The 12,265-nt window shown below is 30.2% G+C and overlaps 2 protein-coding genes across 2 annotated transcripts; both read right to left on the bottom strand.

Annotated features, from left to right (window-relative positions):
* Window positions 1-1,787: 1,787 nt before the first annotated feature.
* LOC111706391 (potassium voltage-gated channel protein Shaw) lies at window positions 1,788-9,151 on the bottom strand. The gene is made up of 7 exons (XM_023479257.1): window positions 9,027-9,151; window positions 6,121-6,186; window positions 5,735-5,795; window positions 3,563-3,629; window positions 3,192-3,213; window positions 1,969-2,054; window positions 1,788-1,899 (listed from the first exon to the last, which is right to left on the bottom strand). Exons 1-7 carry the CDS (start codon window positions 9,073-9,075, stop codon window positions 1,858-1,860), a joined length of 393 nt encoding a protein of 130 aa, XP_023335025.1. The 5' UTR covers window positions 9,076-9,151; the 3' UTR covers window positions 1,788-1,857.
* Window positions 9,152-9,955: 804 nt separating this feature from the next.
* Window positions 9,956-11,535, bottom strand: LOC111706384 (potassium voltage-gated channel subfamily F member 1). Its single transcript, XM_023479245.1, has 4 exons — window positions 11,483-11,535; window positions 11,104-11,197; window positions 10,336-10,372; window positions 9,956-10,092 (listed from the first exon to the last, which is right to left on the bottom strand). The coding sequence occupies exons 1-4, from the start codon at window positions 11,490-11,492 to the stop codon at window positions 9,994-9,996; spliced, it is 240 nt and encodes a 79-aa protein (XP_023335013.1). The 5' UTR covers window positions 11,493-11,535; the 3' UTR covers window positions 9,956-9,993.
* Window positions 11,536-12,265: the final 730 nt, after the last annotated feature.

Genomic DNA, 12,265 nt, shown 5'->3' with positions numbered 1-12,265 from the left:
TACCAGACTAAATCTATACTTATACCTACTTCCAGTCAATGGATTTCAACATTTTATGGCTCTTTGGAAAGCCTATAACAGTAGAAAGCAGATTGCACAATTTTTGCAAAGAAATTTTGCACAGACGCCTTTGAAGGGAATTTGCACATTTTTAGTTTTTCTTGAATAATATCGCAAAAAAAAATAATTTTATCCATGATAACAAATTTTGTAAGCCTGTAATAATCTCGATATATAAATAAATATAGATTTTGCAATAAATATTTGGGTTTTTGCAAATTTTAAATTTTTTTTGCAATTGCAACATGGTCTGACATTAAATTGTCCCTAAAAATTGACCCCATGGATATATGTATATTTATAATATATTTTCTGCTCGTTCGTTTGTTTATTTCTAAAAAAATACCGTCTAAGCTAAATTTGTTGGACCTGGCATTGGCAATGTATTATATTCTTCTTTGAAGGTTGTTTGTATGTTAAGCTATTGGGAAAGGTCGTCTTTAATATTTTCAATCTTGTGGCAGACATTGAATATTTGTTTTTGAACAGATTTTGAACGTAAAATACACACTTACTGATGCTTTCATTGCATAATTCAACTTGAAGAAAGGTATGTCGAGGGACATTTTTTTAGAAACGAGGTTAAAGTGACCATCTCCGATTTGGTTTATATTTTGTAAACAGCTTAATGTTTGGAAAAGAAAATATGTCATTTTCTACATATTTTAGGAGTAGGAGTAGAAGGGCGAAAAAATGTATTTTGTTAATCCTGTAACTTTTTTGTTTTGTTTCAAATTTTTGACTAACTTAAAATCTTGTGTTAGTTTCCAGAAAATAAGTGTTCTTTGGTATGTTAGAGGGCTTCATGAAGACCAACAAAATCTCAAATATTTAGATTTTGTCATCAAGTTCATGCATCAATGTGATTTATCTAAAATATGGTTTTTTGGCTCCAGGAATCCATTTTAGAGGTCAATAATAGTTTTTGACAATTCTGCGGAATATATATAGGATACCTGAACATTGTTGCTATAATTGAATCCGATACAAAATAAAAACTCAGCGATTTCTTGCATAATTAAAAGAAATAAAGAAGACATCTATCATTGTTTTCTGAGTTCACTTTTTCATCATATTTCCCCTCAACATCAAATTTTAACCTTGATTGGAAGAATTGGAACAGTTTCTTAATTTATCTCTATAATAAGCTATATTATTATTAACCTTTTTTTTTCTTAATTGCACAATTGATCAAAACGGCATTATATCAGATTTTTTTATGTTTTAGATTGTTTTACTTAAGAAAAATATGTGTCTTTGCCTCTCCCCCCTTTCTCAACTAAGAGCCATCATTGAAAAGACGACATTTACGATTTGCTGAGTTTAAATTCTACAAATATTTGGTGAAAAAAGTCAAAAATAAATATTCATGAAATTAAAACGAATTTTTTTTAGAAATTCAAAAATTGTAGGAAACAAAAATGTATAATATTCTAAAATTATCACAAAAACATTTAAAATAAATATAAACCTATTTAGCGGGCCTGACGTCTGGTTTACTGACTGGCTGCCTGGGTGGGCTTAAATTCACCCCCCCCCTCTATTTTTTATTGTGATACATTTGATACGTTTTTGGAAAGCTGTAGGGCTTCACTTGCAAATTATAAATAAAGTAATCTTAAAATCATAAAATAAAAAAAATCATTTCTTATTTAAAAAATCAATTAAGTTTATTATCAAATGTGAACCACAAGTTCTGATCATAGGTGTTTAAAAGAGTATCATTATTGGGTACATTTAAAACATTTATTCATTATTGGGTACAATTATACATTTAAAATATAAAAAAAATCTTGTTCACAGATAATGTGAAACTTTAATCTGGGCTTCCCTTTCCTCCTATAACATTCAGATTTATGCTTATAAAAATGATATTGAAATAATGATAATATTAATCTGCAGCTGTGCCTCTGAGAATGGTGAAGGGTATGCTGGATATATACTTCCATCTTCAGAGGTAGAATTATTCCCTTTTCCTGATGTTGCAACCACACCTGGAATAAACAAATGTTTCAACCACACCCTGAATAAACAAATGTTGCAACCCCCCTGTAATACCCTGCAATAATTAGCTACATGTTCCAACCACTCCCTGTAATAAGACAACCACCCTGTTTATTGAATCTGCAACCATCCATCAATAATTTTCAAACACCCTGTAATAATAAAATCTTGCCACTAATCCTGTAAAAATTAAAAAGTATGTCTATATAATAAAGCTCTTCGCTCATATATATATATATAGATGTTAGCTATAGCTGGCCAAAAGGCTGGACCGAATGGACTGACATTTTTTGAAGGAACTCTTGAATATCCACGGGGGTAACATAGGCTAAAAAAAATTCTGTAAAAATAATTTTTTTTTCTTTCAAAAATCGATTTTTTTTCTCACAAATCTAAATTTTCTTTTTTTCCACGGGCAACGCCTGGTACTTCAGCAAGTATGAAATGTTTTTGTGTTGCAACCACCCGGTTCCCCGTCAGGACAAATGGAGGAAAATGTACGCTAGATTGTGACGTATGTATTTAGGTTAATCAACTACACTGATCATTGTTATTAGGTGCAGTACTAATTTTGGTTTATTTTCAAATCCCTTTTCCGCGTACTGCACCTAATAACAATGATCAGTGTAGTTGATTAAGCTAAATACACACGACAGAATCTAACGTACATTTTCCTCCATTTGTCCTGACGGGCCCGGTTCTGTAGGTAAAAACTATAAATGTTGCAACCTCCCCTGTAACAATTAGATATTGTAACCAACCCTTGAAATAAAAATTGTAACTCCCTTTTATATAAGGAATTGAGTTTTTGTCAGAAACACAAATTTTCCAATTCCTATAACTTTGAATCCTAATGGTGTAACCCTGTGATATATCAAACTTAGCTTAATTGATCTTACAGAATTCATAGTTTAAAATATCTAATGTCTACGACATAATGTTGCAAGGATATAAGGGTTAGAAAATCTGAGTTTGCTGCAAAAACTAAATTCCTTTGCAAATTAAAAATTATGTAGAAACCGCCCTGTTCAATGAAATGTTATAACTATTTGTTGAAACAACCCAGTAGAAATTAGAAGTTGCATAAACAAGTTTTGCAACCAAATATTAATAATTTTCCTACTCACCAACTCCTGGTGCAGCCATAGCCTAGTAACAAAATCAAGTCATCAATGTAATCTCCACAAGGAATAAAGCCAGTCTTTAATTTTTAATTGCTAATGTTTAATTATTAAATTAGAACTGTATAATTGCTGGAAAAAAACCTTTTCATAATCGATTCTTGAAAAAAAAATTGAGTTTTGAATTTATTTGTATGAATACCCATTCGGTACAGTTGGTGTTATATCATACAACTAATTTAATAACATAAAACCAGATGTAGCACTAGCAAGTATGTAAACTATTAAAAACCATTTATGAAAATACATTTATTTTTTAGTTGTAAATAGAAAAAAGTAAATACGCTATGTTTATGTTAATATAGTGCAAAAATCACCTTAAGTAAAAATAGCTTCTGCATTTGCTTCTTCTGCAATGCTTGTTCTCGCAACCTCTCTCTCTTTCTATTTTCAATTTATCATTAAAAAAGTAATAAAACAAACTATGGATTATTCGATGGTTAATCAGTCAAATATGAGGTACTGTGCTAGGCTCTTAGGCCGCTTCACGCACATCTTCTATTTCAAATTTAAAGTTTACAAAAATCAAAAGCTTTTGGAGACAAATTTTTTTAATTTTTAAAAGATAATCGTTATTAATTCAGACCAGTTTAGGGGTTTAAAGTATTTAGTATTTGGATAGATATTTTGTTATTTTTTCCAATCTAATTTGACATTTTCCCACACCTCTGAATTTTCACATCAAATCTACTGAAAATAAATAATTATACAAATGGAATTTGAATTTTGATATTAGCATATTTTGAATTCGTGTATTGGTATAATTGTTATTTCAAATCAGTTGAAATTGTTTGCAGAAAAGTTAAAGTGTATTGTTATAAAAATATTCAAATATATCTAGATTATTTTACTAAATAATAGAATATATCTATATTATTTTACTAAATACTAGAATCTATATATAAATTTGTCTGTCTGGCTGTTTGTATCCAATAAACGTCAAAGCGGCTGAACCGATCGGGCCGAAATTTTTTGTGGGACATCTAGGGACCCCAGGGAAGGTTTATGAATGATCAAAATTGAAACAAAATTCCGTTAACTTTTTGATTGTTTTTGATATATAATGTACACAAAGAGAACATGTTCACAATTAATTTAGAAGATGGGCGCGAAGCGCCCTCTAAGGCTAGTCTATATATAAATTTGGCTTGTCTGTCTGTTTGTCTGTCTGTTTGTATCCAATAAACGTCAAAACGGCTGAACCGATCGGGCCCAAATTTTTTTGTGGGACATCTAGGGACTCCAGGGAAGGTTTATGAATCATCAAAATTTCAAATATTTGTCTCCATCAAAATTCGATCGTCATTAAATTTTTTAAAATTTTGAAAATCCGCGAAATTTTTTGTGAAAATCCGCGAATTATTTTTGTTTTGTTTTACGATGTACACAAAGAGAACATGTTCACAATTAATTTAGGAGATGGGCGCGAAGCGCCCTCTAAGGCTAGAAAGAAGGGCGCGAAGCGCTTTGAATTTCTAGTTTTACTAAATACTAGAATATATCTATATTATTTTACTAAATACTAGAATATATCTATATTATTTTACTAAATACCAGAATGTTAGAGAAATTGAACATTAATTCTGGATTTCAACCTAAAAATGATTAGTCAAAATCAAAATTGAGTATTGCTACTAACTCTATTTTTTTTATCAGATATGGTTGTTAGTAGATTTGAGCTTGTGGCAAAAATTCAGTTCCTTACGATTATTTAACCTATTTTTTTTCTGCTGTAGATACATAGATGTTGGGTCATCTGATAGAAATAGATGGATATTCATGGATAACAAAATCCTACAGTTAAACTCATTAATATGAATACATCGGCAGAATTTATATAATGTTGCCTAGAATTTGAATTTGAAGCTGTCAATTGTATTTATTTACGCTGTCAAATTTTTCTGTAGAAGCGTTACAGGAATCTGTTCAGTTTAGAGAAGAAATTTCATAGACAGAGAAGAATATTCTTAGACAGGTGATTTCAAAGAGACAAAAGCAATTTTTCAGAGACAATTTAAGGTTTTGGGTATGTAAAATATGTGTCACAATTTTAGAAAATGTGAACAGTTTGACTAATAAGAAATCAACAATATAATATGTTATCAGTTTAAAAAGCAATAATATGATTAATATGTTAAGTAAAAATCATTAGATGAGATCACTTAGAAGAACATTTTTTATTTATCTATGAAAAATATTCTCTGTCTGAGAAATTCCTATGTATGAATTGTCATATCTATAAAATGTCCAATCTATGTAATATCCTGTCGATGAGATATCCTCTCTATGAAATATCCTTTCTATGAAATGTCTTCTATAAAATGTCGTATCTATGTATATATAAATATATATAAATAATGTAGCTAGAAATAATAATCTTAAAACAGCTAGAATCCGAGAAATAACAAAAGTCTCATCTTATCGGGGTACCCTGTAAAAACCATTTTTAACATTAATTTCAAATTATCTTTGATAAAATTAAATATTTCCTAAGTTTGACTTCGTTTCTCCACATCCTATTCTTATAGTAACTAGCAAAGCTGTTCACAACTATAAAAAAACAATATATAAAAAAAACATTTATATATGTCGTAACAATGAAATATTAATTTGATGAAATTTTCGGTATGTAAAATTTTTTTATGAGACTGTGAAATGTCGCGTCTTTTAACTTTAATAATTTATTTTAATTAAATTTTACAATATTTTTAATATTTATATGATATAAGAGAAATGTCGCGTCTAAATAAAAGATGTCCTGTGATTAGAGATTCCAATTGTGTATTTTTTTTGGACGCATTGTAAAACAGCTTTTCTATGTTTCAAAATTATTCCAAACACTAGTATATTTCTGATATCAAAAAATATGTTTTACCAATAGGAATAGGTAAAGTGAGAATGAAAACTCCTGCGAGGGCGCAAAGACCTCCCAACGCCTGACCTAAATAAAAAAAATAAAAAAAATAAAATAATTAACACTTAATCACTCTGTTACAAATAGAAGATAATGAAAAAGTACGGAAAAAAATAAACTTAAAAAAACGTAAAAAAGTGAGATCATATTGAAATTTTTTAGAAATCTGTTTTTGCCACTTTTGTAGGATTCTGTAGGCTGTAGCCGTAGGTTCGTGCCAATCTTTGGGATTTAGTTTTAAATGGATATCAACGCAATAATTGTGCAGTGTACACTGTACAGTTTCACTTCATGAGTTGATGCTCATGCTACTGATTTAACAATTTTCCTTATCATTAAATACATATATAACATAACTTAAATATCACTTCAAAAGTTTGATTTAAATCTTAATATTTCCAATCATAACTCCTCTGCTTGTAGATCTGTTGAGAAGAACAAAAATGTTTTGAAGTTTGTATATGTACCCGGGTTTACATACCCGGGTATACATACCTGGGTATACGTACATGGGTATACGTACCCGGGTATACATACCCGGGTATACGTACCTAGGTATACGTACCCGGGTATACATACCCGGGTATACGTACCCGAGTATACATACACGGGTATACGTACCCGTGTATGCATACCCAGGTATACATACCCAGGTATACGACCCAGGTATACGTACCCAGGTATTCATACCCAGGTATGCATACCCAGGTATACATACCCAGGTATACATACCCAGGTATACATACCCAGGTATACGTACCCGGGTATACGTACCCGGGTATACGTACCCAGGTATACGTACCCAGGTATACGTACCCAGGTATATGTACCCAGGTATATGTACCCAGGTATAAGTACCCATGTATACGTACCCAGGTATACGTACCCAGGTATACGTACCCAGGTATACGTACCCAGGTATACGTACCCAGGTATACGTACCCAGGTATACGTACCCGGGTATACCTACCCGGGTATTCATACCCGGGTATACGTACCCAGGTATACGTACCCGGGTATACGTACCCGGGTAAATTTACTTTTCTCATAAAATCAAAATTAGAGGAACTAAAATGTCACAAACTTGTATCTTTAATGTGGCATTAATTTCATTATGATTTAAAGGTCTCATGCACTCAAGCAAAAATCGATGAGAATTTTGCCAACTACTTTCTAAAAACCAAAGCTAGCAACAAGTGTTTTACAAATACAATGTTTATGTAAAGCATAAGTGAGTTAGAGCGGTAAAATCAAAGCCCAAGGCGTTGTGACACTTCATCATTGACCCTGTATTAAATATTGACAAAACCATTTTACAGCAGACTGAATCTTTGTTATATTTTACTATCTCCTTCCTGTTTAATTCTGTTTAAACGTTCCTTTGCATTTGATTGTACAGGGGTTCACTTCACTAAAAACTAAATATTTGGACGAACTAGTGATTTCTTTTGTCGTGCTTAATTCTCTAAAGTATAATATTTACTTTCTGTTGTGTTTCCAGGGCCCATCCAAATAGATTCTAGTACAATAGATAGCAACGTAGAATTTGTACTCTCTCAGAACAGCTGTATTCTGACGTCACAAGTGTCAACGTTGACACTTGTGACGTCGTGTATAAATTCTCTGTTGCCACCTATTGTACCTCATAATCTATTTGGTACCATCCATTAAAGTGGGACACAAAAAATTCATAGCCGCTTCTAATTAACCTTAATGTGAAAGATTCCGTTGTTTTTAGCTTGAAAAGCTTTGATTTTGGCTATTTCTACCATTTTTTCTGCTAGTAGTAATCCGCAAATTAATTAAAAGTGAAACCATTGTTAACAATAATCAATTTCTAATCAAAAAATAATGTATATCTCACGTATTTTTGATCAGACAACATTTTTAAGGGTACCGTTGTGAATCAGATAATCAGATAATCTATAATAGGAGAGTTCCTTGAAAACACGTGCACAGTTCTTTTAAACCAAACATGCTGTTTTTCCTACCACGTTCTTTAAACCCGGACTTTTTACACTTCATCTATAAACAGCAAATTGACCCTATTTCGGGGTAAAATCCTTTTGTTAAAATGTCAATTATGAAAAAATACTTTTGACAAGCCGCGGGGAGAGAGGATTTTCAAGTTTTCAAGGAACCGGCGAATTAAATATTTATTCTTTCTCATCGAATATTTAAAAAGACCAGGAAAAACTTTTTTATCCAACAGGTATTTTCTCAAATATTTTCCCCTGATTATTTTGAACATTTTTATTTTTCAATTTTTCATAAAAATTTCGTGACATAAATTGATTAAAATTTGTCTTAAAGATAAACATCTGGAATAAAAAATGTATACACTTAAGACTTTACTAAACAAAACTAAACAAAAGAGGAATGATTATTATGAGACAATACTGACTGATACAATTTTGTGACATCGTAGCTTCTTCAGGTATTTTTATTCTTCTCAATAGCTATTCAATTAAAATAGTTATGGTTGAAAACATTTCAGATTTCTATCTTACGTACGAGTTACTTTATTTAAACATTTAAATCAAAATGTCTACCTAAAAACCTAATGTCTAACTAAAACAAAATATCTACCTAAAAACCTAATGTCTACCTATAAACCAAATATCTACCTGAAAACCTAATGTCTACCTAAAAACCTAATGTCTACCTAAAAACAAATGTCTATATGAAAACCTAATGTTACCTAAAACCAAATGTCTTCCAGAAAACCAAATGTCTACCTGAAAACCAAATGTCTATCTAAACACCCAATGTCCACCTAAAACTTAATGTATACTCAAAACTAAAATGTCTTCCTAAAAACAAAATGTCTTCCTAAAAACAATGTCTACCTAAAACTAAATGTCTACCTAGAAATGTTTCTGGATTCATATCCTGACCAACTGTAGATAATGTCATCACGCCCCACCAGAAACATTCAAAAAATGTCCATTTCTAAAAAAACTTTATTTTACAATTTTTTAACATTTGAGAAGACTGGGTGACAAATACTACACATACATTGTCTCCCAAACTATGAAATTTTGTGTCAGTTTACATTATGAGATTTACAGTTTACATTATGAGATTTACAGTTTACATTATGAGATTTATAGTTTACATTATGAGATTTACAGTTTACATTTTTCTCTATTTAAAAGACTTGCGGATTTGGGCAACACAGGCGAGACAGCAGGAAATTCTTAGGAAATTCACTTTTACCAGATAGATTAATTACGACATTTTCCTTATTGTTACTGAGATTATGGATTTAAAGGTACAACTGTGAATCAGGCATGGTACATGCAGCGAATCAAAAAATGCAAATACTTTTGCAGAATTTTCCAAACCTCAAAAATTCCCTGAATAAACAAACAACTTTCTTTTTTGAAAGGTATTCCAAAGAGCTAAAAAAAGTTTAAATAAAATAAACGGAAGTAGGTCCAAAAATAAAAAGTCGGAAGTTCGTTAGTAGGATTTGTCAAATTGGCTGAATGCCATACTTTACCTTTACCATACTAAATCATATATATTAAGACCTGTTTTTAGTTATTAGACGAAATTGTCCTCGAATTTTTAGCTTGATGGATTTTAACACAACAGAATGTACAGCCGTGTTGTCAGTTTTTCTTAAATCCAAATATAACATATTTTGCTAAATAACTAGATTTTGCAAAGAATATTTGGATTTGTGCATAATAGCTGAATTTTTGCCAGATCATTGAAGAAGAGCATAGGGGTTTTCCAAAAATGTCTAAAATGTCATAGATTAGTATCAAAATAAGAAAATAGAGAGAAGAAGAGACATCCGCTAGAACATGTGTATAACCCGGAAGGTTATCCATGCTTACCTAAATGTAGAAGAAGACCTAGTTCTCTGTAAGCCTGCTGAAGAGTGTAGATTAATGATTGTAACCCAGCAAAATGTCGAACAAGCTGTAATACATAAAATTGAAATATTTATATTCAATTTAAATGTTAAATCTTAATAAGAATAGAATTGAGGGGTTTCAGTTAATCAAATGGGAGGCCAATTTTTCAACCACACTTTCTAATTTCAGAGAGATTGAAAAAAAAAAATTTATACAACACAATCTTTGAGCTGGTGCTATAGTTTCCCCATCTACTGTAATTTTTTCTTTGATAAAATTCATGATTTTTAAATTTTCAATTTCCTGCCTTGTACACTCGCAATATTCTCATTACTCTCACCAACCTTCAAGTAAAATATTCATTCACTTTTCCAACCGGGAAGATAATTTATTATTTTTACCCGGGACAATAATTAATTATTTTTACCCGGGAAAATGATGAATTCGTTTTATCCGGGATTATTATAAATTTATTACCCGGAATAATAATTTCTTTTTACCCAGGATAATAATTAATTCTTTTCATCCTGAATAATTATTGGATTCCAAAGACGCTGTGTATCCTTTTATAATAATAATGGAATACACCTTAGATATAAAAACTTTGACAAATATATCTAGCAGAATTCATTATTTAAACTAACTATGTACAGCACGACGGATATGAAACCGTGCTGGTTTACAGTGAATGAAGTTTTAGATCTTTTGATAGACATTTAAAAAAAATCCTCGAAACTAATTTTTACTCAAAATTAGATGCGGGAATAAATTGTTTCTATCAAACATTACAATCTTAAACGAACTCAAACGAATCAGATGAATAGTTTCGGAGAAAATGCAAGGAATTAAATTAGGAAAATCCGCATTTTTTTGTTGAATACATTATTAGAAGGAAAGTAAGGTCTGCAATGGTTCCTCAATTTTCAAAAAAAAAATATTCAAAAATTCATCTTATAAAAAGAAAGAAAAAAAATCATCCAAATGTTTTGTTTTAAAAAAATTTCCGAATTTTCTTTATTCAATTTCGCGCATTTTCTCTGAAACTACTATATTATCTAAATTCTTGAAGTTTTACCTAACAATTTTCCCAGCTTTGCCAATCATATCAACATCTTCTAAACCTTCCAAAACCAGGGACAGGTAGAACGGTATTATAGCTAGCAGGTCAACTTAAAGAGATTGTTCATATACTTAAAGGGACTGTATACGTAATTTCAAGTTATTTCAAGGTAGAATTTTCCAATTTTTGCAGAAAATCTACAAAACTTTTTAAAAAAATTACCAAAACTGCATTTCTTTTTTTATTCTACCTTTTGTATGTTCCACCCTTTGTACAAAAGCCTAGATTTCGGACACTATTCAAATAAAATTTTTCTCTAAAATCAATATAGATTCATGAGAATACAATTTTAATCTAATCTTTGAATGGTTTGTTCATACTTGTTCATACTTACTAAAGTTCATCGGAGCCTTCACGAATTTCCATTTTTTGGGACAACAAAGCAGTCTTTAANACTCATTCTCCTTCAATAAAAATTCATTATTACAAATTTGGACGCTTCGTCATGATTTTTTTTCTGACATTAATAATAAATAACAATTTTATATTTTGACAATTTTTCTGTTTTCATTGGAAATTTCTAACATTTCAAAAAATCATTCTTTTAAAACTTTTTTTATTTACAAAGGTAAAACCAGATTTCTTAATTGTTTTATTAAATTTTCAAATTAGATTTCTAATTTAGATTAAATTGATTGAGTCTAATAATGTTAACAAATCTCATCTCTAGAAGGGATGAAAATGTAAAAATTTGTTGAAAATGTAAAAACTTGTTGAAAATGTAAAAACTTGTTGAAAATGTAAAACTTATTGTAAATGTAAAAACTTGTTAAAAATGTAAAAACTTGTTGAAAATGTAAAAACTTGCTGAAAATATAAAACTTGTTGAAAATGTAAAAACTTGTTGAAAATGTAAAACTTGTTGAAAATGTAAAAACTTGTTGAAAATGTAAAACTTGTTGAAAATGTAAAAACTTGTTGAAAATGTAAAAACTTGCTGAAAATGTTAAAACTTGTTATAAATTGTAAGATGCTTCTACTTATCTGAAAACAAGAAGAATTCCCTTCTTGACTTAATCAAATTAAAGTACAAAAGTACGTTGACATGAAAACCCTTTCTGTATAAAAGTACTGGCATAAAATTTGTATAACCTGTAACAAGATAAGACGAAGCTGA

The sequence above is a fragment of the Eurytemora carolleeae genome, unplaced genomic scaffold (assembly GCF_000591075.1).
Source record: "Eurytemora carolleeae unplaced genomic scaffold, Eaff_2.0 scaffold641, whole genome shotgun sequence".
Lineage (NCBI taxonomy): Eukaryota > Metazoa > Arthropoda > Copepoda > Calanoida > Temoridae > Eurytemora > Eurytemora carolleeae.
The sequence above is the reverse complement of the archived record's forward strand: the minus strand, read 5'-3'. Positions and strand labels throughout refer to the sequence as shown.

Coding starts and splice junctions, on each gene's coding strand:
- LOC111706384 (XM_023479245.1), bottom strand. Junction 10,373..11,103: donor AAAGCTGGGAAAATTGTTAG/GTAAAACTTCAA, acceptor TTTTACTTGAAG/GTTGGTGAGAGTAATGAGAA. Junction 10,093..10,335: donor GAATATTGCGAGTGTACAAG/GCAGGAAATTGA, acceptor TATGTATTACAG/CTTGTTCGACATTTTGCTGG.
- LOC111706391 (XM_023479257.1), bottom strand. CDS start 9,075: ATGACATTATCTACAGTTGGTCAGGATATGAATCCAGAAACATTTCTA. Junction 2,055..3,191: donor TATGGCTGCACCAGGAGTTG/GTGAGTAGGAAA, acceptor TGTTTATTCCAG/GTGTGGTTGCAACATCAGGA. Junction 1,900..1,968: donor ACCCTTCACCATTCTCAGAG/GCACAGCTGCAG, acceptor TGAATGTTATAG/GAGGAAAGGGAAGCCCAGAT.